This window comes from Sminthopsis crassicaudata, chromosome 4 (assembly GCF_048593235.1).
Source record: "Sminthopsis crassicaudata isolate SCR6 chromosome 4, ASM4859323v1, whole genome shotgun sequence".
Taxonomy (NCBI): domain Eukaryota; kingdom Metazoa; phylum Chordata; class Mammalia; order Dasyuromorphia; family Dasyuridae; genus Sminthopsis; species Sminthopsis crassicaudata.
Genome location: NC_133620.1, coordinates 426,516,714 through 426,539,561, shown reverse-complemented (window position 1 = coordinate 426,539,561; position 22,848 = coordinate 426,516,714). Strand labels below are relative to the sequence as shown.

Genomic DNA, 22,848 nt, shown 5'->3' with positions numbered 1-22,848 from the left:
GCAGGTTAGAGGTACAGGGAGTCAAATAGAGCTCTTCTGCAATCCCTTTGGATTAGGCGCAAGGATACAGAGTTAAATGAGGTCTAGTAGTGGTGCAAAAGTTCTCTGTAAAGGAATTTACAGACCAGAAAACCTAGATTAAAAGAGATTTATTATGGGGTTTGGAAATAAGGTTAAAGGTAGAAATACACCAGAGTCAGGGCTGGCACCAAGTGGACAGGAACCCTTGACATGGCTGGCATAAGGATGCCATGTTTGGGGCTCCTGCAAAGAGTGGACTCCAGTTTTTCTCTTTTATATTGGGGGGGCTTTTGGTGAAGGGGCCCGTGGGTGGAGTCCCAGATTGACTCCTGGCTGGTTTCAGCTAGGGTTAGAATTTGAATAGAATCCAATGGGCTTTTTTGATAAAGAACTGTTTGTACTTGGGGTGGGGGTTGGGGAAACCTGAGAAGATCATTAGAATGGGGGCTAGGACAGCCCAAGTTAGCTCAGATCCGATTGGGGCTGAGAATTAGAAAGGAATCTTAACCCACATCACTATCTGTCCAGTTTTCATACATTTTAATTCCTGAACTTCATGACAGTGATAACCAGTATAATTGCTGAATACAATATGAATACAACATTCCATCTGCTGACATTACCTATTCATAGGCTGTCACTCATATTTAGAATGCTCTGCCTTCTCTTAACTGCCTCTTGATATTCCTAAATTCTTTCAAGTCCCAGTTGGAATACCACCTTCTGCAGGAGGCCTCTGGTCTCTCATGGCATTTGAGCCATTTGGTCTATGTTTAGCATGTATTTTGCATATACCTATTTGTTTACATGTTTTCTACTCTATTATAATGTATGTAAACTTCGTGAGGGATGAACACCTGTTTTTGTCTTGTGTGGTACGGAAATGGTGAGGGGTCACCATTTAATAAAAAAGCTGGAGAGATCTCTAGAGTAAAGCAAAGTTTATTGTACATTCTCATGAGAAGAGCGTCCCACCCCTCGTGCAGACCATTGAAGAGAGGAAGTGCCTCCTGTGGGCAGGATTAGCACCTTTAATCCCTAACACAAAACACCCCCTCCCACCACTGACCCTCATCCTCATTGGCTGAGAGTCTTACATTCTAAACTGGAGATCTACCCACGAAATTGAACTTGACCAATAAGTACATAGTTGCCCATATTTGACTGAAATAGGGAGGAAATTGTGTCATGGGAGGGTAGCAGGAAGGGGACTCAATTATGCCCTTGACTCAATCCTCAAAGTCCTTCAGGCCTACTCAAACTCTGAAGTAGATGAAGCCTTACTCGATTTTCACAACTGTCTTGAAAGATCTCACCTCATCTCATTCATTCTCTTTGTGTGTGTCTAGTAGTTAGCACAGTACTTGATACATAGTGTTTATAGGTTACTTGATTGCTTGATACTAATTTCTTACTAATAATTTCATTTACATATTTTACTTTTCTGGCTTGGTAACCTGTTGCAAAAATGAAAAACCCATTTTTTATTCAGTGGCTTTTAGCAATCTTCTGCAAGACCTGAGCTTAAAAAGGCCAAGGTCTCCCACTATGTCCAGGGCCATTTCCAGTCATCCTGATCTACATTTGGCCACTGTTCCCCATATGGCTCTGGAGGAGAAAGTGAAGTTGGTGACTTCGAATAGCTCTCCTTCACTTAAATCCAAATCATTTTCATGTCATGACATAAATCCTTGATGTTATGGCCCTTTTTGAGAAGAAAGGACAAATAACAAAAGCAATACTATATGACATTTCTCTGGCCTAAAGGAGCTGATATTTTCAGACTTAACCTTGAAAATCTTTTAAAATCTAACATGTATTGGACTACCTGCCAACTAGGGGAAGGAGGGGAAAATTTGGAACAAAAAGTTATGCATGGGTCAATATTGGAAAAATTACTCATGCATATGCTTTGTAAATAAAAAGCTTTAATAAAAAAGAGAAAAGAAAAGAAAATCTTTTAAAATCTAAAGAGGATTTAAAATTTCTTAGACACTCTCTTTGCCTTTTTTCCTTTGGAACCTGACATTAACCTAGATTAAACAAGGCAATTATATTTACTTAATGGATAATTGAGAAAAAGAAGGTTCTCACTTAACTTATTAACACATGCAGTAAAACATTATTTTTTACAAACTAATGCATGAAGTACTTTCACTTTGTAAATCACAAATAAAATCACAAATCATATATCGTCATAGAATTTAAGAGCAGAAAAAAGCTTACAGATCAGTAAGCAGTATTACAAAGATTACTGGACTTGATTGCAGTCAACACTCCTAGAATTAAATCCAGGTTCTCACACTTACTGTTTATGTGAGTGAACTTAAGACAATTCACTTAACTTCTCTCAGAGTTTACTCATTTGTAAAATAGGACAATTAAGATTTGTACCACCTACCTATCTACTGATGAACAGTTAAGAGTAAAATGACTTATAAGCTTTAAAGTGTTATCAAAGTGTAAATGGTCTTGCTGATTCATAGAATTTTAGAGCTGAAAGGAACCTTAGGTAGAAGTCCTCTGGTTCAATAGTTTTCAACATTTTCAGGAACAAGGACTCATTTTAATTTTAAAAAAAGTTTCATAGATTTCTCCTTTGCAATAGGTGTACTATCTGATTTTATTAAAAGATACATAACAAAAAGCTACTATAAATTCAATAATGCTTTTAAATGATATTGAACATTAAAACTCTCTACTTATATTTGAAAAACAGCAGTAAATATAAGGGTGAGTGGAAAGCCTTTATCTTAAGGGTAACATCCTTACTGAATCCAATTAGAAAGCCAATTTATGATGTCAAATCCTCTGAGGTTAAATTTCCCCTAAAAATCTTATCTTTTTCCTTATTATAGTTAACTAAATTTTTTAGGGTTCCAAATTCTTCTATGAATTTAGTCTGCCAGTTATTGGCAGAGTCCCACTTCATGACCTATTTCCTTTCTTCTGATTAACTGAGAGGTTAATTGCCTTTTCCCTCCTTATTTGTTAAAAACCCTTTTCCTTGTTATCTATATGCTCTCCCAAATTTATTTCATATTTACCACTCCTGGTATCTATTTTACCTCTTCATTTTGTCCATAACTTCTTCTTGTAAATAAAAGTAACTTTTGGCATCGAGAATGCCATTGTGACTTCTTTACTTCTTCACATTTTGCTTTGTCCCTCACACTTTGTATGTGAACTAGGAATTACTTCCCCAACTTTATCATTTGCTGCCTAATTTCATCATTTGATGCTAAACTCCTTTCATTTGGTACCCAATCTCATCATTAAGCATTTACCTACTATACCTGCATATAAAGGACTAAGCTAGACCTACAGGAAAGACAATAAATGACCTTATTCCATGGACTTATCTCTACCGTGATGATATTACCCTTCCTGCTTCATTATTTAGGGGACCAGAAGGGATTGAAGTTTATAAAATGGAACAGCCTGGAATCTTAGAACCCCTTGGCAATCAATGGGCCAGCAATCCTTAAGTAGGTGTATTTTAGCCATTAGAAATAAAAATCTTGAGGCTTATAGGTAATTCACTACAACTTGGAATTAATTTGCCCAAGATAACTCAAACTTCAGAGACCAGAAATTTTAATACAAATTAAAAATGAAGCCCAAGAGAATTAATTTGGAAAAAACCTTTTCTGAGTTGCTTGGTGCTTGTGGCCTGGGGCAAATAACTATCTTTTTAAAGTAGAAAGGCCTTCTAGCCTAGACTCTAAAAAGGAATAGATGAGCTATTCATAAAGGAAAATCAAAAATCCAGGATAAGTCTTTTGCCCTTATGGAATGCTTCTTCTGACCCAAACCCTAACTAGAACATCAATATTTCTTTCTAATAATATTTTAAATGGTTCTGGATTTTCTCCCATGTAGAAAAAATTATCTTTACCTTAAGCCAGAAACATACAGAAGAAGCTCCATATCTTTATGGCTGGCAGGGCTGTTTGTAGCAGTGGCCGCTGTCTGGCAAAGATGATGCATGCATTCAATGGGACAACTGCCAATAGAGACTCCACAATTGGTTAATCCAATCAGGCAGGAGCAATGCAATAACTTTACTGAAAGACATTTCAAAGGGTTGGAGGCATGAAGGGCCAAGTGCAAAAGTTTCTGTTTTGAAACTGTTCACCCCCTATTGTTTAAAGCAAGGAAGCACTACCTCACTATCCTTGTTCTTTTCTCTTTTTCCAAAGATTGTCTATCCCCATGCACAAGAAGCTGTCCAGCTATTAAAGCCAGTCCAATCTAAATGATTAGGTAATCCTTAAATTCGTTCTCTTGCCTCAATCAGAGTGCCTAAATTCAGATATTGTGCAAAAAAGTGTGGATCTAACACACATCCTAATAACTTCTACATGTCTTTTAGTCAACCAAAAAATATTAAATGCCTCCTATATGCCAGACATTGTGCTATGCATTTATATTTAATGTTTGCTTTTTTCTGTATATATAAAAGATATTTATATCTTTTAACAGAGCTAGGAACTTCCCTAAAGATGCAATGTCCCCTAGCTTTGCCAGCTTTAAAAAAATAACTGAATAATCTTGGAGATGGGAGAAAGTAGTTTTATTCCATAATATACTCTATGAATATACCTTGGTCATACATGTGTAGTATGTATGTCTGTTCTTCCCTCATAATAATGTGTACATTTATAGAACAGTGTGCTTCAGGTTTTTATATAGCTACTTTTATGTCATTAAATGGTTTTGCTTTGTACTAATTGTATTGTCTGGCTGACAAAGGTAAAAGTGGGAATAAAATACTGATGAATTATTGTGGTGGAAGTAAACATTTAGGTGATGTACCTAAATAGTCACTCTGTGAAATGTGGCTCGGATTGGGTACCTGGAGGCACAAGTTACTTATTTAGTCTATGCCTTATATAGTACACAGAATTCTTTAATAAGATATTAGCTAATGATTTGAAATATTATAGAAATAAAACCCACAAGAACTAGCAGTTCATTGGGTTAAAGAACAAAGATGACTCCAAAGTTGTGAACCTGGATTACCAGAAAGATGGTGATGTCCTTGGCAGAAATAAGGAAATTAGTTCCTGTTCAACACAAGGAGACGGATAGGGAGGTCTGTGGATACTGGGTATGGGCTTGGGCCAGGAATATACCTGCCGGATGTGAGCTATCTGCCACCTAGGGTTGTGTTTACCAAGGCAAGACCCACAGAGGTCACTATGACCAGCACAGGTACAAATTGGAAGCTTGGTTACCTGTCCATTACTCGGTTCTAAGTTATAGATCCATGGTGAACTAAAAAGGAGACCCACACTGGGGTGGCATTCCCAAGTAGGGAGGCCTAGGCCTGTGTACCAAGAAAGGAGAAAGTTCAGAAATCTGCTCCATCTAACCTAGACTGGAGAAATAACCACGTCTGGAGTTAATAGCTTTGTAATTTACTTTGTAATTTTGTAAATTACTATGTAAATGAGAAGTTGTTTGGTTAGATACTTATTGTAGTAGTGACCAGGTCACACCTAAAGATTACCATTACCTCTCCTAAATTTTGACTGGGAAATTATAGTCTTGTTATTGAGGCGAGGATGCTCTTTGGTTCTGCAATCCAGTCCACCCTCATCTGGTTTTTTTGACTGTCTTCCAGGCCTAACTTCTACACTGGGTCCTCATTTCCAGGCTTCCCTTGTTCAAGGATCTGGGCTTCTGGCTTCTTTCTGAGCTCTCTTTATTTTCACAAAGGACCATGGGACTTGACTTTGGACATGATGGAAATGTTGAGATTCTTCTATGAGAATCAGCACACAATCACCATCCGGGGTTCAAGCTCCAAAATCCTGAACCTTTGGGCTTGGATTTTAAATCTTTACTGGAACTTAAAACTCCACTATCTCTAACACTCAACTTTTCTACATTCCAAAACCCTTCAGAATTCCTCATCTGAAATCTTAAAATGTAAGAGCACAAATTATATTCTCCCTTGATCTCACATACCTCAAGCTCACACAATCTATACTGTCACCTTCTTGCTCTGTTTACACAATCTGAGTGTCAATACTTACTATGTTAATCATAATTAAGGAGATCAGTGCACCATAGCTACTACTCTACCCTACTTCTCAATGGTTCCTAGTTCTTTATAATTTATTAGTAGGGTGGTGGTGGTAATGGGATGTATGTATGTATGTATGTATGTATGTAAATTAACCTCTGTTCACAAACTGTATTGCTGCCATCTTCCTTGCCAGGGTTCTTAAATCTAGTACCCTGCACTTCAGTTGCAGACTGTTATCTTTTCAGTAAAATGGAAATACTTATACTATATACCTTATTACCTGTTGTAATGGAAGAGGTGTTTTTGAAAGAAAGCATAAATATCCTTAAGAAACTTATCAAATTGTAGGCTGAAGAAAGCTTTTTATCTAATTTCTTTTGTAACTCCAGCTTCAATACTCTCTCCCATAGAGACTGTTTACTACATTACTTATTTAATGAACCTAACAAGGGGCTGAAAGCTAAATATTTAATTAATGAGAACGATATTGCCCTATTAGTAATTAATGTGGAAATGCAGGGACAGAACCTTGATTACTTTAGAACTTATAATGGAAATACATGAAGAAAATGAACTAGCAATGGAATAATGGATAGTTGTGGTTTAACTGTCATTCTACAGAGACCAATGTATTAGTTGAAGAGATAAGAAATAAATATTAGGTCTTTTCCTCTAAGACAATTGGGTTTAGCCTTTATCTTACAAAGGAACATAAAGAGAATTCTTGAGAAAAAGCCTTTAAGTGGTATCTAGAGAAACGTGAATTATGGGATTATGCTTCCCAGATTAAGAAATCAGAAGCAATTATGGTTAAAGGTGATTTTGGCAGTGACCTTTCTCACAATTGATAGAATTATTTATATGTTTGTCTTACTATTTGATACATAATAAATAGTATAGCCAGTAACCTTGATATATTAGGCCTAAGAGATTAGAGGGTTTGACACAACACTTATGGGAATAGAATAAAAAGAAAAAGATTTTAATGAACCTAACAAGGGGCTCAAAGCTAAATATTTAATTAATGAGAACGATATTGCCCTGTTAGTAATTAATGTGGAAATGCAGGGACAGAACCTAGATTACTTTAGAACTTATAATGGAAATACATGAAGAAAATGAATTAGTAACAGGTAGTGATAATTATCTCACTTAGGGTATACATGAATATACATACTAAGCCTTATACATAAGTGGCACAGTGAATAGATTGCTGGACCTTAAGTCAGGAAGACCTGAGTTCAAATTCTGCCTAAGACACTTAACAGCTATGTGACCTAGGCAAGTCTATCTCAGTTTCTTCCACGATAAAATGGGAAAAATAATAGTACCTACTTTCTAGAGCTGTTGTGAGGATAAAATCAGATACAATAAAACACCTTACAGATCTTAAAGTGTTATGTGGGTGCTGGCTATCATCATCATAATACTCTTTTCCTCCTTGCATTTTTCTCTGTTTCCCAGTGTTTCCCCTGATCACTGATGCAACTAAGGATCATAAAATCTATTCTTCAAGAGACTTTTTAATTGGAAAGGCAGAAACCATTGCTTCTTTTACTTTTGCTTTCTTAATAGCAGTATTGTGCACTTTAATTAAAGCCAATTAATGTTGGCTTTAATGGAACTAAACTTTGTAAAATCATATGACAGAGGGTAAAATAGTATATTCTATTCCTTCTTCAATCTCTTCTATAGCATTACAACTGTTCCTTGCAACATAGTCACAAAGTAATTTATACAGTACTATGCAATTGTTACTTTTCATCTCATTCACTTTTTCTGCCATACTACTTTGGGGATCCACTGCTAGCTTTACTCTTTTTTTTTTTTTTTTGTCTAAGATAACTGGGGTTAATGACTTGCCCAGGAAGTGTTAAGTGTCTGAGATCAAATTTGAACCTAGGTCTCCCTGACTTCAGGACTATGACTTATAAATGACAGCCTGTATGTGCTAGATGTTGTGAATGACATGAAAGCTACAGTAGACATGATCTCTAACTATCTCAATTTCTATCATGTATATTCCTCTACATAAGAGTTTATAATATAGTGTAGGAAACAGAATTACCATGAAACAACTAGAGGACACTCTAGAGCTAAAATGAGTGTTTTTTGATAAGTGCAGTAGGAATTCAGAGAAGTGAAAAAGCAATAAAGGTTTTTGTCAAAAGTTTCATGGAAAAAGTGGGAAGAATTTTGAATAAATCATTTGAACGATCAGTAGATTTTTTGCGTATGTGGAAGAGAATGAGACATTCCATATGAAAGAAACAAAATAAGAAAAGGCAGCAGATCTTGGTTACTTCATTGCATGTCAGAGCATATGGAAGAGACAAACTCATTTAGAACAGAGGTTAGAGAGTAGATGTAAGTAAATATCAGACAGGTGTCACCAAGTTAAGGAGGTTTTTCCCTGTTTTTTTTAATCGATGATATATAAATAATACATGAGAGAAAAGTATAAATAACATGAGAGAAAAATAAAAATTAAAATGGTCTTCAATCCTATTTGGTTCTCCTCTGCAATAACAGTGGGGGAGTAGTGGGAAATGGGACAGAAGGTGCTAAAAATCACATTATTTTTAGACTTTAACATTAGATGTATTTTTAATCTAAGTGTGAAATCATCGTATGACCAACAAGTGGGCATGTAACTGTGGGAACTAAAGTCAATCTTGAAAACACTAAATAGGTGAAACCAGACTATGTAAAGAAATTACAGTTACATAGAACAAAGGCTTATAGATCCTACTTGGAGAGAAATTAAAGAATTTTCTTTTTGTCTTTTCCTTTATATTCTCAGAAGTTTGCTTAGCGATTAGTTAAGTACTTAATAGATGCTTTTTATCTTGACTCAATGGAATTAGTTTAAAAGCAGCAAAAAATATTTCATTTAAAATTATTATTTTTGCTAAGATATTAAGTTAAGTGACTTGCCCAGGATTACACAGCCAGGAATTATAAAATGAGGATAATAATAGCACCTGTCTCACAGAGTTGTTGTGAAGATCAAATGGGATATTTGTGAAGCACTGAGCACATTTTTTTTTTATTGGTCAGTTGTTTTTCAATTGTGTTCATGACGCATTTGGGGTTTACTTCATAGAGATGCTAGAATGGTTTGCCACATTTTTCTCCAGCTTATTTTACATATAAGGAAACTGAGGCAAATAGGGCTCAGCAACTTGCCTGGTGTCACACAAACTAGTGTCTGAGGTCATATGTGAATCAGGTCCTCCAGATTCTAAGGCCAGTGCTGTATCCATTGAGCCACCTAGCTGCCCTCCCTTAGCATAATGTAAGTGCTTGATAAATGCTTGTCATGGGCTCCTCCCCTCCCCTCATTTAAAGAGTAAGTGGAGGGTATGAGGGGTTGTCGTTGACTTTTGTTCTTGAAGAGGGCCAAAACGACATCACTATGTTAGAATCAAGTTACAACATTGATTCTTGAATGTGTGAGTCACTGAAGTTAACTGAATTGAAGGTGATGTGATCAAACTTGTACTTTAGAAAGATCAATTTGGCAGTTGAGTAGAAGATGGACTGGGTTATGGAGAGACCAAGCAACTGGTTATTACAATGCTGTGATGAAGGCCTGGACCAGGGTGTTGTTAGCATCAGAGGGGAGAATGGATGTTCAAGAGACATGTTGTGAAAGTAGAAATAATAGGATAAGGCATATATAGAGATAGTGAAAAATCTGGAGGATATGAAAAATAAACTGTCAAGATTTCTGTAAAAAATTTCTCTTTAATGAATATGCAATCATATTTGGACTCCAACATCATAATCCTTATTAAACATTTAATCATTATTAAATAGAAATCAAAGCCCATCTTTGAGCTTTAAACATCTTTTTTTCTTTTTCTTTTTGCTTTTAACATCTTTTGAAGAGCTCCAAGACTAGTCCGAGTATACACAGAGTTGGAGCCAAGAGGACCAAAAGACATCATAGTAGTTTTTTTTTTTTTAATAGTAAATTAATAAAATTTGCTTTTTGACTTTTTGGTAAATAGGATTTAAGTGAGACATTGCACAATGTTTTCAGCCTTATTCTCTCTGAATAAGTGAAGCCAGACTATATAAAGAAGTTTTAACTAAATAGAACAAAGACTCATAGATCCTACTTGAAGAGAAAAATAAAGGAATTTTCTTTTTGTCTTTGCTTTTCTTTATAATCAATGGGAAGACAAAAAACAAGACAACTGGAGATGACTCTGGTCGCAGTGATGACCTTGACATCTTTGATGTCTGACAAAACTCTTAAATGCATGCTTCTTCATGGCCTATTGGAACAAAATGTTTTCACCTGCCTATTCTGCCAGACAAGTATTCACTTCCTAACTAAAGGAAGCTTGTATACTCAAGAGTATATTAAAAATATACCTCAAGGTATATGAAAAAGAGGAAAATGCCAAAATGCTTGGGAAAAGAAATTACAGTTCTTATGCCCAAAAAAGGATACTGGAGAAATATCAATAACTAATTAACTACTACCATGCTTTCTCTAGTATTGCTACAAAATCATTACAAAGACAATATGTATACCTATTGGGGGCATCATTGATGAATGTGTAATAAAAGAGAAGGATTTGAAAGAGAATACAGACAAGAATCACGATACCTGCACCATTACAAAGAGTTCTAATGTCAGTAAGACATTAGTTTTTTAGAAGGGGGGAAAAAGAATAAGCATTTCTAAAATATCCATTGAATGTCAGGCACTATGCTAAATGGTTTTTACAACTATTATCCCATTTGGAAGCATACAGACATGGAGATGATTTGTGTGTTTTTCTTTTTCCATTTATTCCTATTGAAGTTTATATTATCAAGTTCAACCCCATGTGGTCACCTGCAAAATCTTTATGGATCTTGGCTGTTATTTAATGTTAGCCATCTCTCCCAATCTCAAGATCACCATCTTTTCACTGAGAGAAAAGAAACATTGTATAATCAATTCACTGGAGTCAAGATTGATTATTACATTGACCTGAATTCTCATTTTTTGGTTTTCTTTACATTTGCAAATCTGTAAACCGGTAAGTGGCAGTTAATTGGCACAATGGATAGAACATTGACCTTTAAGTCAGATACTTACCAGTCCTGTGTCTCTGAGCAAGTCGTTTAATACTATTTGCCTAGTTTCTCATCTGTCAGATGAGTTGGAAAAGGCAAGACTAGCATCTTTTGCCAAGAAATGCCAAATGGGGTCAAAAAGAATTGATCACAACTGAAAAACGATTGAACAATAACAATAAACCTGAGAAACATGTCATTTATATCCTTATATAAAACATTAAAAAAAAACAAGATTGGTGTGAATAGAAGCTAGAAAAATAAATGATTGCAAAGCCTGAAGTCTGTGGTTCACAGAAGTACTATTTATCTTTCTATAAATATATTTATAAATATGAAAGTGAATATGTTAAAAAGGTACATTGTAATTTTGTAAGATAACAAGAACTATTAGCTGACATACCATCATCATTTATTGTATTCAACATGAGGGAAAATCCTGAGAAAATGTTTAAGAAGAGGGGCTTTGAAGAGGCACTTGCATAGACTTTTGGTAGGAGAGGCTTAAATAAATATTAAACAGAGGAAGATTATTTTGAGGACCAGAATGGAAAAAAAAAATTTGATGAAATAAAACAAAACAAAACATAAAAAAACCAAATCAACAACCTTCATAGAATTTGAAGCTAGAAGGGACAGAGAGAAAAAAAAATCTAAGTAATTAGAGTAACTCCAGGCATTAGAAGAGAGAAAAGGGCACAGCATGAAGTCTACACCCAGGAATAGAGATAATAAACAAAATAGTTGAAGTTAGGCAAAAGGAAAATTGGAAAGGGATTCTGGAATTTGCTCAGGAAAACATGAACTTAGAAAATAGTGCTAGGATTTGGAGGTGGCTTTTTTTTTTTTTTTTTTTTTTTTTTAGTTTTAAGGTTTTGGTTTTTTTTTAATTCATTTTTCCAAATTATCCCCTCCCTCCCTCCACTCCCTCCCCCCCCCCCCATGGCAGGTAATCCCATACATTTTACATGTGTTACAATATAACCTAGATACAATATATGTGTGTAGATACCATTTTCTTGTTGCACATTAATTATTAGCTTCCGAAGGTATAAGTAACCTGGATAGATAGACAGTAGTGCTAACAATTTACATTCGCTTCCCAGTGTTCCTTCTCTGGGTATAGTTATTTCTGTCCATCATTGATCAACTGGAAGTGAGTTGGATCTTCTTTATGTTGAAGATTTCCACTTCCATCAGAATACATCCTCATACAGTGTTGTTGTTGAAGTGTACAGTGATCTTCTGGTTCTGCTCATTTCACTCAGCAACAGTTGATTTAGGTCTCTCCAAGCCTCTCTGTATTCCTCCTGCTGGTCATTTCTTACAGAGCAATAATATTCCATAACCTTCATATACCACAATTTACCCAACCATTCTCCAATTGATGGACATCCATTCAACTTCCAGTTTCTAGCTACAACAAAAAGAGCTGGGTGGCTATTTTTCTTAATTTTTTTTTTTTAAATTAACTAAAATCCCTAATCTTTAGCATTTGTCATTTTTTCTTTCTGTCAGCTTTGCCAATCTGATGGATATTCAGCATTACATAAGAATTATATTAATTGTATTTCTCTAACAATCTGGAGCATTTTTATATGAGTTTATTGAGAGTTTGGATTTCTTCCTCTCAAGCAAAACAAATTCCTACACTGACCATGTTTAAAAAAAATTAGTCGAAATCTGTAGTTGAGTCTTCTGGAATCCTGATTGGTGATTGCATTGATGAGAGTTCTTAAGTCTTGCAAAGTTGTTGGTTTTTTCAATATTATTATTGCATGTTATTCTCCTGGTTCTACTCACTGCGCTCTGCATCTGTTCATATTAGTATTCCCAAGTTTCTCAAAACCATCCCCTTTTATCATTTCTTACAGCACAATAGTATTCCCTCACATTCACATATAGCATGTTTAACCATTCCTCAACTGGTAGGATTCATTTCAATTTCCATTTCTTTTTCACCACAAAAAGAACTTCCATAAATACTTTTGTACATAGGGGTCTTATTTCTATTTGTTTTCTTTGAAGTAAAATCTAATAGTAATATTGCTAGGTCATAAGGTGTTATTGTACTGCTTAAATAACTTTTGAGGACTGGTTCCAAATTGCTTTTCAGAATAGCTGGATCACTTTACAGCTTTATCAACAATGTATTAATATACCTGTTTTCCCTCAGCTGCCCTACCATTTGACTTACTTCCCCCACCCCCTTGTTTATCAACTCCATCAATATGAGGACTGTTAATTTATAGTTTTAATTTGCATTTCTCCAATTATTAATGATTTGGGGCATTTTTTTATATGGCCACTGATAGCTTGGATTTTGTCCTCTGTAAACTGCTTGTACGTATCTTTTGATCATTTATTATATGAAGCATAACTCTTATTTTTGTAACTCTGAACCCGTTCCCTATATACCTTAGACAGTTCTTTTCAGAAAAGCATGCTACAAAGATTTATTCTTGCAGACACTCCTCTTCGCATACCATTTACAGGCTTCTCTTCTAAAGGGTTATTTCTTTCAATGTTTTCAAACAGCTTTAAGTTGACCTCCATTATCACCATAGTCAGGAATTCACAAAATGTTGCAGCTAGGCAGGATTTTAGAGATAACCCAGTCCAAATTCTGGTTTTAGAAGTGAAGAAACTGATGCTGAGAAAAGTGACACTCTCAACTTCACACAGCTAGTTTCTCTTTGGCGTTTTTCCCCCTTCCTTCCAGTTCTTTCTGAGCCTATAACCAAATTAAAAATGGAAAAGGCATTGAAATACTATGGGAAAGGATGAGGGTCTTCCATCCTGGATTTAAAAAGAACCACAATTAAAGAATGCAGCTGTGCCCTTCACTCTCTTCCCAAACTCATTAAGGAAAATTTGATCCAAGATGCTCTGGGTAGACTTTAAGACCTGACCTGGTCAAAGTACTGCCACAGGTGAACCCAATAAATAAAATCACAGCAACTAGCTTTAAGTGAACTAAACAATCCTACCCCAACTTTAGGGAGAACATACAGCAGCTGGTCTCTACTTAGCTGAAAGATCTAAAGTAAGTAATTCTAAAGGGTGAAAAGAGAGTAGGTGGCTTCCCTAATATGCATAATTAAGGTTCTAGCAGGTGATCTATTTGCATAAAATAGGGTAAGTGCCAAAGATTTCTTCCTTGGCTAGAAATCCGAAATATCCAAAACAATATTTACAAAGGGGGGCACAAAGCCCCCCAAACCTTTTTGGCATAGTAATTTCAAATACAGACTATAAGTGTACTTTGTAGAAGAGTGTTTTGAAGTAATATCCCAGAATGTACAATTTGAGACCTCCGACTTTGTGAATTGCTTTAGGCAAGCACAGAAATTGCCCTAAATTTCCTTCCTCTGGAAAATGAAGTTGGAAAAGACAGCCTCAAAGATTCCTTCTAGAGATAATACTCCTGGAGGGAAAACTGACATACAGTTTTATATCAGTAATAATTCATGCTTTTTAAAGGGAAATCTGAAAAGATATTTAGTGCCTTTGGATAGTTTCAGTAATTTTTAAGATTGGATTGGTAATACTTTCCCTATTAACACGTGGCGGGAAAGCTTTTTTTGAGCATAGTTTAACTTTTTCCAATTAGGCATAAATATATAAATAAATTAGAGGAACATAGGATAGTTTACCTCTCAGACTTGTGGAAGAGGAAGGAATTTGTGACCAAAGGAGAACCAGAGATCATTATTGATCACAAAATAGAAAATTTTGATTACATCAAATTAAAAAGCTTTTGTACAAACAAAACTAATGCAAACAAGATTAGAAAGGAAGTAACAGATTGGGAAAATATTTTTACAGTGAAAGGTTCTGATAAAGGCCTCATTTCCAAAATATATAGAGAACTGACTCTAATTTATAAGAAATCAAGCCCTTCTCCAATTGATAAATGGTCAAAGGATATGAACAGACAATTTTCAGAGGATGAAATTAAAACTATTTCCACTCATATAAGTGTTCCAAATCACTATTGATCAGAGAAATGCAAATTAAGACAACTCTGAGATACCATTACACACCTGTCAGATTGGCTAAGATGACAGGAAAAAATAATGATGAATGTTGGAGGGGCTGTGGGAAAACTGGGGCACTGATACATTGCTGGTGGAGTTGTGAACGAATCCAACCATTCTGGAGAGCAATCTGGAATTATGCCCCCAAAGTTATCAAACTGTGCATACCTTTTGATCCAGTGCTACTCCTGGGCTTATATCTCAAAGAAATACTAAAAAAGGGAAAGGGACCTGTATGTGCCAAAATGTTTGTGGCAACCCTTTTTGTAGTGGCTAGAAACTGGAAAATGAATGGATGTCCATCAATTGGAGAATGGCTGGGTAAACTGTGGTATATGAATGTTATGGAATATTATTGTTTTGTAAGAAATGATCAGTAGGATGAATACAGAGAGGCTTGTAGAGACTTACATGAATGGATGCTGAGTGAAATGAGCAGAACCAGGAGATCATTATACACTTCAACAATGATACTGTATGAGGATGTATTCTGATGGAAGTGGATATCTTCACCAAAGAGAAGATCTAATTCAGTTCCAATTGATGGATAGAATCAGCTACATCCAGAGAAGGAACACTGGGAAATGAGTGTAAAGTGTTTGCATTTTTGTTTTTCTTCCCAGGTTATTATTACCTTCTGAATCCAATTCTTACTGTGTAACAAGAAATTCGGTTCTGCACACATATATTGTATCTAGGATATACCATAACACATTTAACATGTATGAGACTGCCTGCCATCTAGGGGAGGGGTGGAGGGAAGGAGGGAAAACTCGGAATAGAAGTGAATGCAAGGGATAATGTTGTAAAAAATTACCCATGTATATGTATTGTAAAAAAAAAGTTATAATTATAAAATTAATTTTAAAAATGTAAAAAAAACTTCCATTTGTGTATAGTCTAAAAATTGAATAGATCAATTCATGTGGGGAAAGTATTTTATGGATTATGGAAATATAAACTTTGTTTCCTCATTAGAACTTAGAATTGGTATTATAGTGCAATATTCTAAGTATATTATTAACAAACTATTCTTTACCCAATTTCATTCATTCAGCATTTCTAATACTTAAAGCATTTGCATTTTATGAAAAGAACCAAAATAGTCCTTGCAAAATGATTTGAATGATCCAGATGTTACAGATCAATTTTCTAATTCCATCTGCCTGAGCAGTAACTTCACAGGAATCCACCCTAATTGTCAACTAGAAAAAAATTGTTCATAAACATTAATCATGTTTATCATAAAAAAATCTTAAGAATGAATCCAAAAGATGGTCTCCAAAGGCATAATTTTTATAAGTGGATGTTAGATTTTAGCCTTTAAGAATATGCTGAAAGTTGGTTTGGAAACAGAAGCTCAATCCTTACATTTTTAGGATATGACCTTGAAGTGGTTGTAAAGGACACGCTAGACCCTCACTTTGGATATTAGACTAGTTTATAAAAATTACTAACATTTTCTAAAATCATTAAAATGAGTATGTTTAAACATGCTGGGATCATGGAAGAAACACCTGCCCAGCAAACTGTTCTTTGAATTCAAGTAATCAAGTTGCTGTTTTGACTAAGTTGTTCTTAACAGACCCTGTGACTAGAATATTTTTAGAAAAAAGATTTTTAAAAACAGATTTAGAATTCCTGACATGGCATAAAGCCAAAATTATGATAGATAAGCCTTCTTCCCCCTGATCCTAATTGCTAATTAGTTGCCCATGCTATTTAGCCCACCTGTTTTCCTGAAATAAAACTGACTTAAAGAGAATACTATTTAAGTGTTTTCACTATTTAAGAGTTCAAACACTCTCCCCAAACAGGGCTTTTTTGTTTTGTTTTTTGTTTTTGAATGAGGTAAAGTAATTTCTAAACATTTCCTAAGAAAATCTTTTTTCCTTTATCTTCCCCTTTTCATTTTATTCTTAACACCAAATAAAACAAACATTTCCATATATAACGAGGAACAAGGAAGGGTTGTACATGAAATGAGGAATCCCCTTATGTTGTTCTTTATCTTTTCAATATATAATAAATTCACCATATTGCTTTCGGTCTGTATCTCCTTCTGTCCTTTGGCAGAATATTCACTGGAAATATAGAAAATTCCAGACCCTTTCCATTTCTTGCTAATCGTTGAAGTGTATGTGGTTCTTTGTACCCTTACACACCTCGGACTTCCAAAGGTCTCAAGCAGCCTGCTTTCTGATTCTAGCACTCTTTGTAGCACAGGGCGGGAAATGAAATAAACCACTTAAGGTACAGGCTAGAAAACCTCATTATTATGAGATCTATAAGAGCGGGAAACAAATTATTCCTTTTTTGTGTCTTCCCTGTATAAAAAGTACTTGGTAGAGGCTGGGATTCCCCCTCTCACCCCACCCCTCGACTTTCTCCGCCTTTTCCTGGACCTCGTGGCTTCGCTCTGTCACCCTCCCTTCCCCCCAGCCTCGATTCTAAATAACTTGTTGGCATCCCACTAGCCGGTCGACTCCTCGAGGGCAGGAACAGATTTTTGCCTTCCCCCCACCTCATCCTCAACATTTAGCACATAGTAGGTGCTTACGAAATGCTACTTAGTCGCCTGAATGAAAAGAGAAGCCGAGGCCTTGCCCACCAGTTTTTTTTTTACAGGCCACTTGGTAGGCCCCGCGGCCTGCCCGGCCCACCGCCTTGGTTACTGCTGCTCTTCCCTCTTTTGCCAATTGAGAAGCACGTGGACACGGGGAAGCTCATCACTTTATCCAACTAGGCTAGCTCTAGGGATTAACTCCCGGCCTACACGTGCGCCATCCTCGTGCAGCCTTCCCTCAGCCAAGGGCGGGGCTTCGCTGGCTACATCACCTGGGCAGGCCTAAGCTGAGTCAAAGCGCGTGGCTACTGGGTCTCTGAGCCAGATCGGACTAGGAGAGGAGGAGAAGAAGGCAAAGAAGGAGGCAGGAAGTCGGAAGTAGGCGGAGGCGGGAGCATACTGGGGCTGCTGAGGGTTTTTTGGCTCTAAGGGCCGCCCCAGGGAACCCTACTGCGTGTCTGCTGGAGATTGGGAAGCCTCCAGGCCTGGCCGTGGACGGCGGGCACTATAGCCGTGATTCCAGGCCCTGTGGGCCCCTTCCTTGTTCGTAGGTCTCTAGGGTGAGTGGGGACCCCTCACATCCCACGTGAGAGTCCAGCAGGCCAGGATCCTACGAGCGCCATTAGTTTAGCCTATTCTTACACTTAGGCATACTAATAGCGACAGAAACTAGTTCTGTAACCCGTAGGAGCTGTACTACATAAATGAAGGTTAGTGGGCAAAAATTACAGAATTAAGCCAGGCTTTTTTTTTTTTTTTTTTTTTTTTTTTCTTTTTTTAAAGGAGTCTTAAATATCAATTTGGAATTGCCTTAGGCAAGTAGCTTAAAAGCTGTGCTTAATTTCGATTCTCCATAAAATGCAGTTGTTGGAATAGATGGCCTCCAAGGTTCCTTCAAGAACTATTACTGCCAGAGGAAACTGATGCAATTTTAAAATTTTTTGTTGTATTGCTTCAGTCAATTTCTTTTTTCAGTCAACTTTGCAACTTCATTTGGTGTTATCTTGGCAGAGTGATTTGCTATTTCCTTCTCCAGCTCATTTTACAGATAAGGAAACTGAGGCAGATAGGATTAAGTAATTTACCCAGGATCACACAGCTAGTAAATGTGAGACCAGATTTAAACTCTTTCTGATTCCAAGCCTAGTGTTCTATTCACTTTACTACTTACCAGCCACTAAAGCATTAATAATTCATGCTCTTTTAAAGGCAAATCTGAACAGAGATTGGGCGCTGAGAGAAGGTGCAGTATTCTTCCGCCTATTTGGAATAATTTTAGATGGATAATAGTCATGCTTACTTTATTTCATAATAGGTTGTTTGGGGAAAGGAAAATAAAGGTACACTTTTGCAAATTGCTGGGTGTGAATTCCATATCCTTACTGCTTCTTTTCAAGTAGAAAGACTAGGGAGCTGTCTGGAAGAATTGCAACATCCAAACCTTCTTCTCCTTCCCGAATACTTTTTCATCAAATTTTGATTTCCTTCCGAGTTCTATTGCCATCCCTTCTTTGTTTTTGTGGAGGGCCGGCTACATTATGCCTTTAAGAAACTAGCTCAGAGACTACATTCATTGGCCTAGTCTTAACAAGACTTGGATTTTTAAAAAATTATGAAAAAGTTCAATTACCAGAAAATTATACTTAGTTTTTATTCATTGTTTGATAAACCTACATTAAATAGAAAGTTTTATGATTAGCATTGAAGTACATTTTATCAGAAATTTAAAAAGCATTCTTCTTGCCACATAACATTCTCATATTTCTTGAATCAGAGGAGGGTATATTTAGGTGACATACTGCACTTGATTTGGGCTTTCAAGGAAAAACAATATTAGTAAAATATTTAATGAAAGGTATTATTTAGGCTTTATAAACAGGTTAAATGTGAAATGTGATATAGACAAGGTGCATTGTGTAGGATGCTAGAACATTTGATTACAAACTAGATAAACCAAATTAAAATTTTTACAAGTTTCATAAAATTCAATGTCTTTTGAAAATATAGTGATATGTTTACACAGTACTTGGGAGACCATGTTTGCACATGCTCACTATGGTACTCAGAGATAGAATTAATACTTACCAATAGGTTAATTGTTATTTGGGGATATTTTTGTATTAGAAAAATTCTTTCAGGGAATGTAAGATACTAGGAATCCTATCTAGAAGAAATTTCTAAAGCTTACCCAAGTCTTTCTCTTTGAAAAAAGAGACCCAGAGAATTTTGATAATACTCCTAAAGTTACACAGTTTGTGAAGGTTTTGAACTTTGTACTCTCAATTTTAAATCAGAGTTTTTTTGTATGATCTCCCTTATGCTATAATTGAGAGAGTGTAATACAAGGTGCACTAAGATTTTGGGACACCTTGTCCAATAAGTAGTGTATAGGAGGGTATAATGTGACTGGGTTTTTTCCTTTTTCTAATCATAATTAAGAGTCATACGGGGTAAATACTTAAAAATTGGTACTTAGAGAAACATTGTTTTTTATTTTTAGTGACGTTATGGTTGATTCAGACGTTCAAAGAGTTCAAGTAAAGGAGAATATTAAATTCACACCTTCATTATCTGAACAGCGGCATAAGTTTGTTTTAGATTTTGTACGGAAACACAAACCCCAAAAGGTTGGTTCCTATTTCATTATTTTAAGAATGTACAAATGTGTAAAGGGTTTTCTTCAAACATATCTCCAAAATGCAGTAGATGAAGGAAACTAAGCAAAACACTTGTATTTAACTGAATATAGTTGGGTTTTTTTTGTTTGTCTTTGTATCTCAGGCCTAGCACAACTGCCCTTGATACAGGCTTGGAACAAAAGGGCATAAAAAGATTTGAGTAGAGTATATTGTAGTTTCAATATCTTAGTTTGGCTAAAATTTAATGAACTTGATTTTCAGCATTTAGAGAATGCTCCTAAATTGATAGGCTTATTTAACTGAATTAAGCATTACCCAATATAAATAAAATTAGATTTTTCACTACGAGGCATTTAGGCTTGATTTAGGCAATTGATATACATTTGCATAGTATAGTAAAATTGTTGTCATGAATTGGGATCTGTTGTACTTGATCAAATGGAATTCATTTGCAAAAAGATGATTGCACTTTGACTAATGAAACTTCCACCTAAGAGAATATAGAGAATGGGGGGGGGGGAAGTAAAGATGCCAAACATATAGTTCACAATATTCTTGAGTGAGGCCAGAATCATATTAAAATTGGGGAAAACTTATTAATTGGGGAAATTTTTAACAAATAAAAACACAAAACATAGGTAATATTACATTTTAATTATTAACATTAATATTACATTTTAAGACCAAGTTAATAATTGGCCACAGGTATCTTTATTTTTAATTTAGTGGCCCCAGTTTCTGTTTGTTTGATATCATTGAAGAGGAGCATTTAAGAAATGCATGAAAAGCGGTGGGAGATAAAATAATCCAGCAAAGGAAGGGCATGGTCAGGTAAGAAGAGCAGGAGAAAGCATTGTCTATGAAAACAAAGGGAAGAGGGAGTAATGAGTGGAAGGAAATTAACAACATTGAAGTGAAGAAAAACGAACATGAAATAAGGGTCAGTGGATTTAATCACCAAGAAAGTCTTGATAATTTTGGAGAAAGCAGCCTTATCTAGGATTTTATTTTTTGTTAGCATTCATTTTAATGGGTATTAATGTTGCTCCTGAGCTCACATTTTCCTGACCAAGGGGGGAAAAAAACTATGATGTGGAAATTTCTGTTAAATGTGTGCTTTATTCCAGATGGAGTTGGTCCAGATGGTCTTAAGGTACTTGGAGGTATTCCATACCCTTTGAGTTAGGTTTTTGGTGCTGTGGCTCTTTTTAGGACTTTTGACTTATTTATATTCCTTTAATTTAGATGTTCATAGACTAGCAAAAAGCCACTTCTGAGAGGCTGATAATATTTTTACAATAGGAAGGATAGGTTTCTACTTAAGAAAACCACCCAGTTTTTTTAAGCCTTATATTCTGCAGATTAGTAAATAATACAATGTGCAAAATATGTATATATCTATTTTATATAAATAGAAAACTGAAACCAGTTATTCTGCTATTAAGGTCTCTTTGTTATGGAAATTTGCCACCAAGGAAATACTGAAATATGCATTGAAATTAAAAAGTTTCTTATACTATTATTTTACTTTATCAGTTTAAAAATTATTTGAGCTCATTGGGTTAATGTGTTTATTTTTAGTAAAATAGGTTGTCATTACTTAGAGAAGTGGTCCAGAATTATGATTTGCTTCCATGAAGGGAGGAACTGGTAGATTTAGTTAGTTATCCGAGACACAGATTAAGTGATTTATTTACGGTTACAGTTGATGTATGTTGGAGCAAGGAAGAACTGTCTTTCACATCTAACTTTGAAGTCTAGCATGATGATATCCTGCATCATGCTTCTTTTCCATGTAGTTATTTTATTCTGTTCTTATTTCTAGAAGTCTTCTTAATTCATGTTCAAGTGTATTTTGTTATAAAATACCTTTTGAGAGAGTATATGGTTACTGTTTTTTCCATTTTATTTATAGGTTGCTGATTTGGGATGTGCCAATTGCAAGCTATTATGGAGGCTAAAATATCATGAATCCATTGAGGTGCTTGCTGGATTGGATATTGATGAGAACATATTAACACGGAACATGTAATATTGTACTTGAAAAATTTTTTCTAGAGTTCTTTACTTTTAGATAAATGTTACAGAAAACAGTATGATAGGTTTAAATTTTGTAAATATTGAATTTGAAAAGTTGGGAAGATTGGGGGAGGAGGAATAGAGCCTTAGACAAGATCAGTGAATAAGATGTTTTTCTTTCTTTCTTTCTTGTTCTTGGTGATAGTATTCCTGCACTGAACTTAGTTGGATTGTGGTTTTAAAAGGGGGTTGGAACAACCATATTTTATTTGTGTGAAAGCCATGACAGGAATGTGAAATTACTGTTCCTATGCCATTAAGATGAATTAGGCCATTCTTGATTCCAAGTCCATTTTGCTCTTATTTAATTATACTCTATCTTTCTTATTATTGTAGATGACAGTGCATGGTGCTAAAAGGTACTTAGCCTGTGAGTCAGTTTATTAT

The 22,848-nt window shown here is 35.5% G+C and overlaps 1 protein-coding gene across 4 annotated transcripts in view; it reads left to right on the top strand.

Moving 5' to 3' along the window:
- Window positions 1-22,848, top strand: part of HENMT1 (HEN methyltransferase 1) — a 55,402-nt gene that overhangs the window by 14,865 nt on the left and 17,689 nt on the right. Inside the window, exons 1-3 of one of the 4 annotated variants that reach the window (XM_074262851.1) lie at window positions 18,002-18,121; window positions 20,244-20,370; window positions 22,298-22,410. In XM_074262851.1, the coding sequence (XP_074118952.1) occupies window positions 20,251-20,370; window positions 22,298-22,410 (233 nt within the window). In that variant the 5' untranslated portion in view covers window positions 18,002-18,121; window positions 20,244-20,250. Of the gene's footprint in view, window positions 1-18,001; window positions 18,304-18,353; window positions 18,454-20,243; window positions 20,371-22,297; window positions 22,411-22,848 lie in introns of those variants that run through there. The other 3 variants (XM_074262850.1, XM_074262852.1, XM_074262853.1) reach the window with 3 other exon arrangements.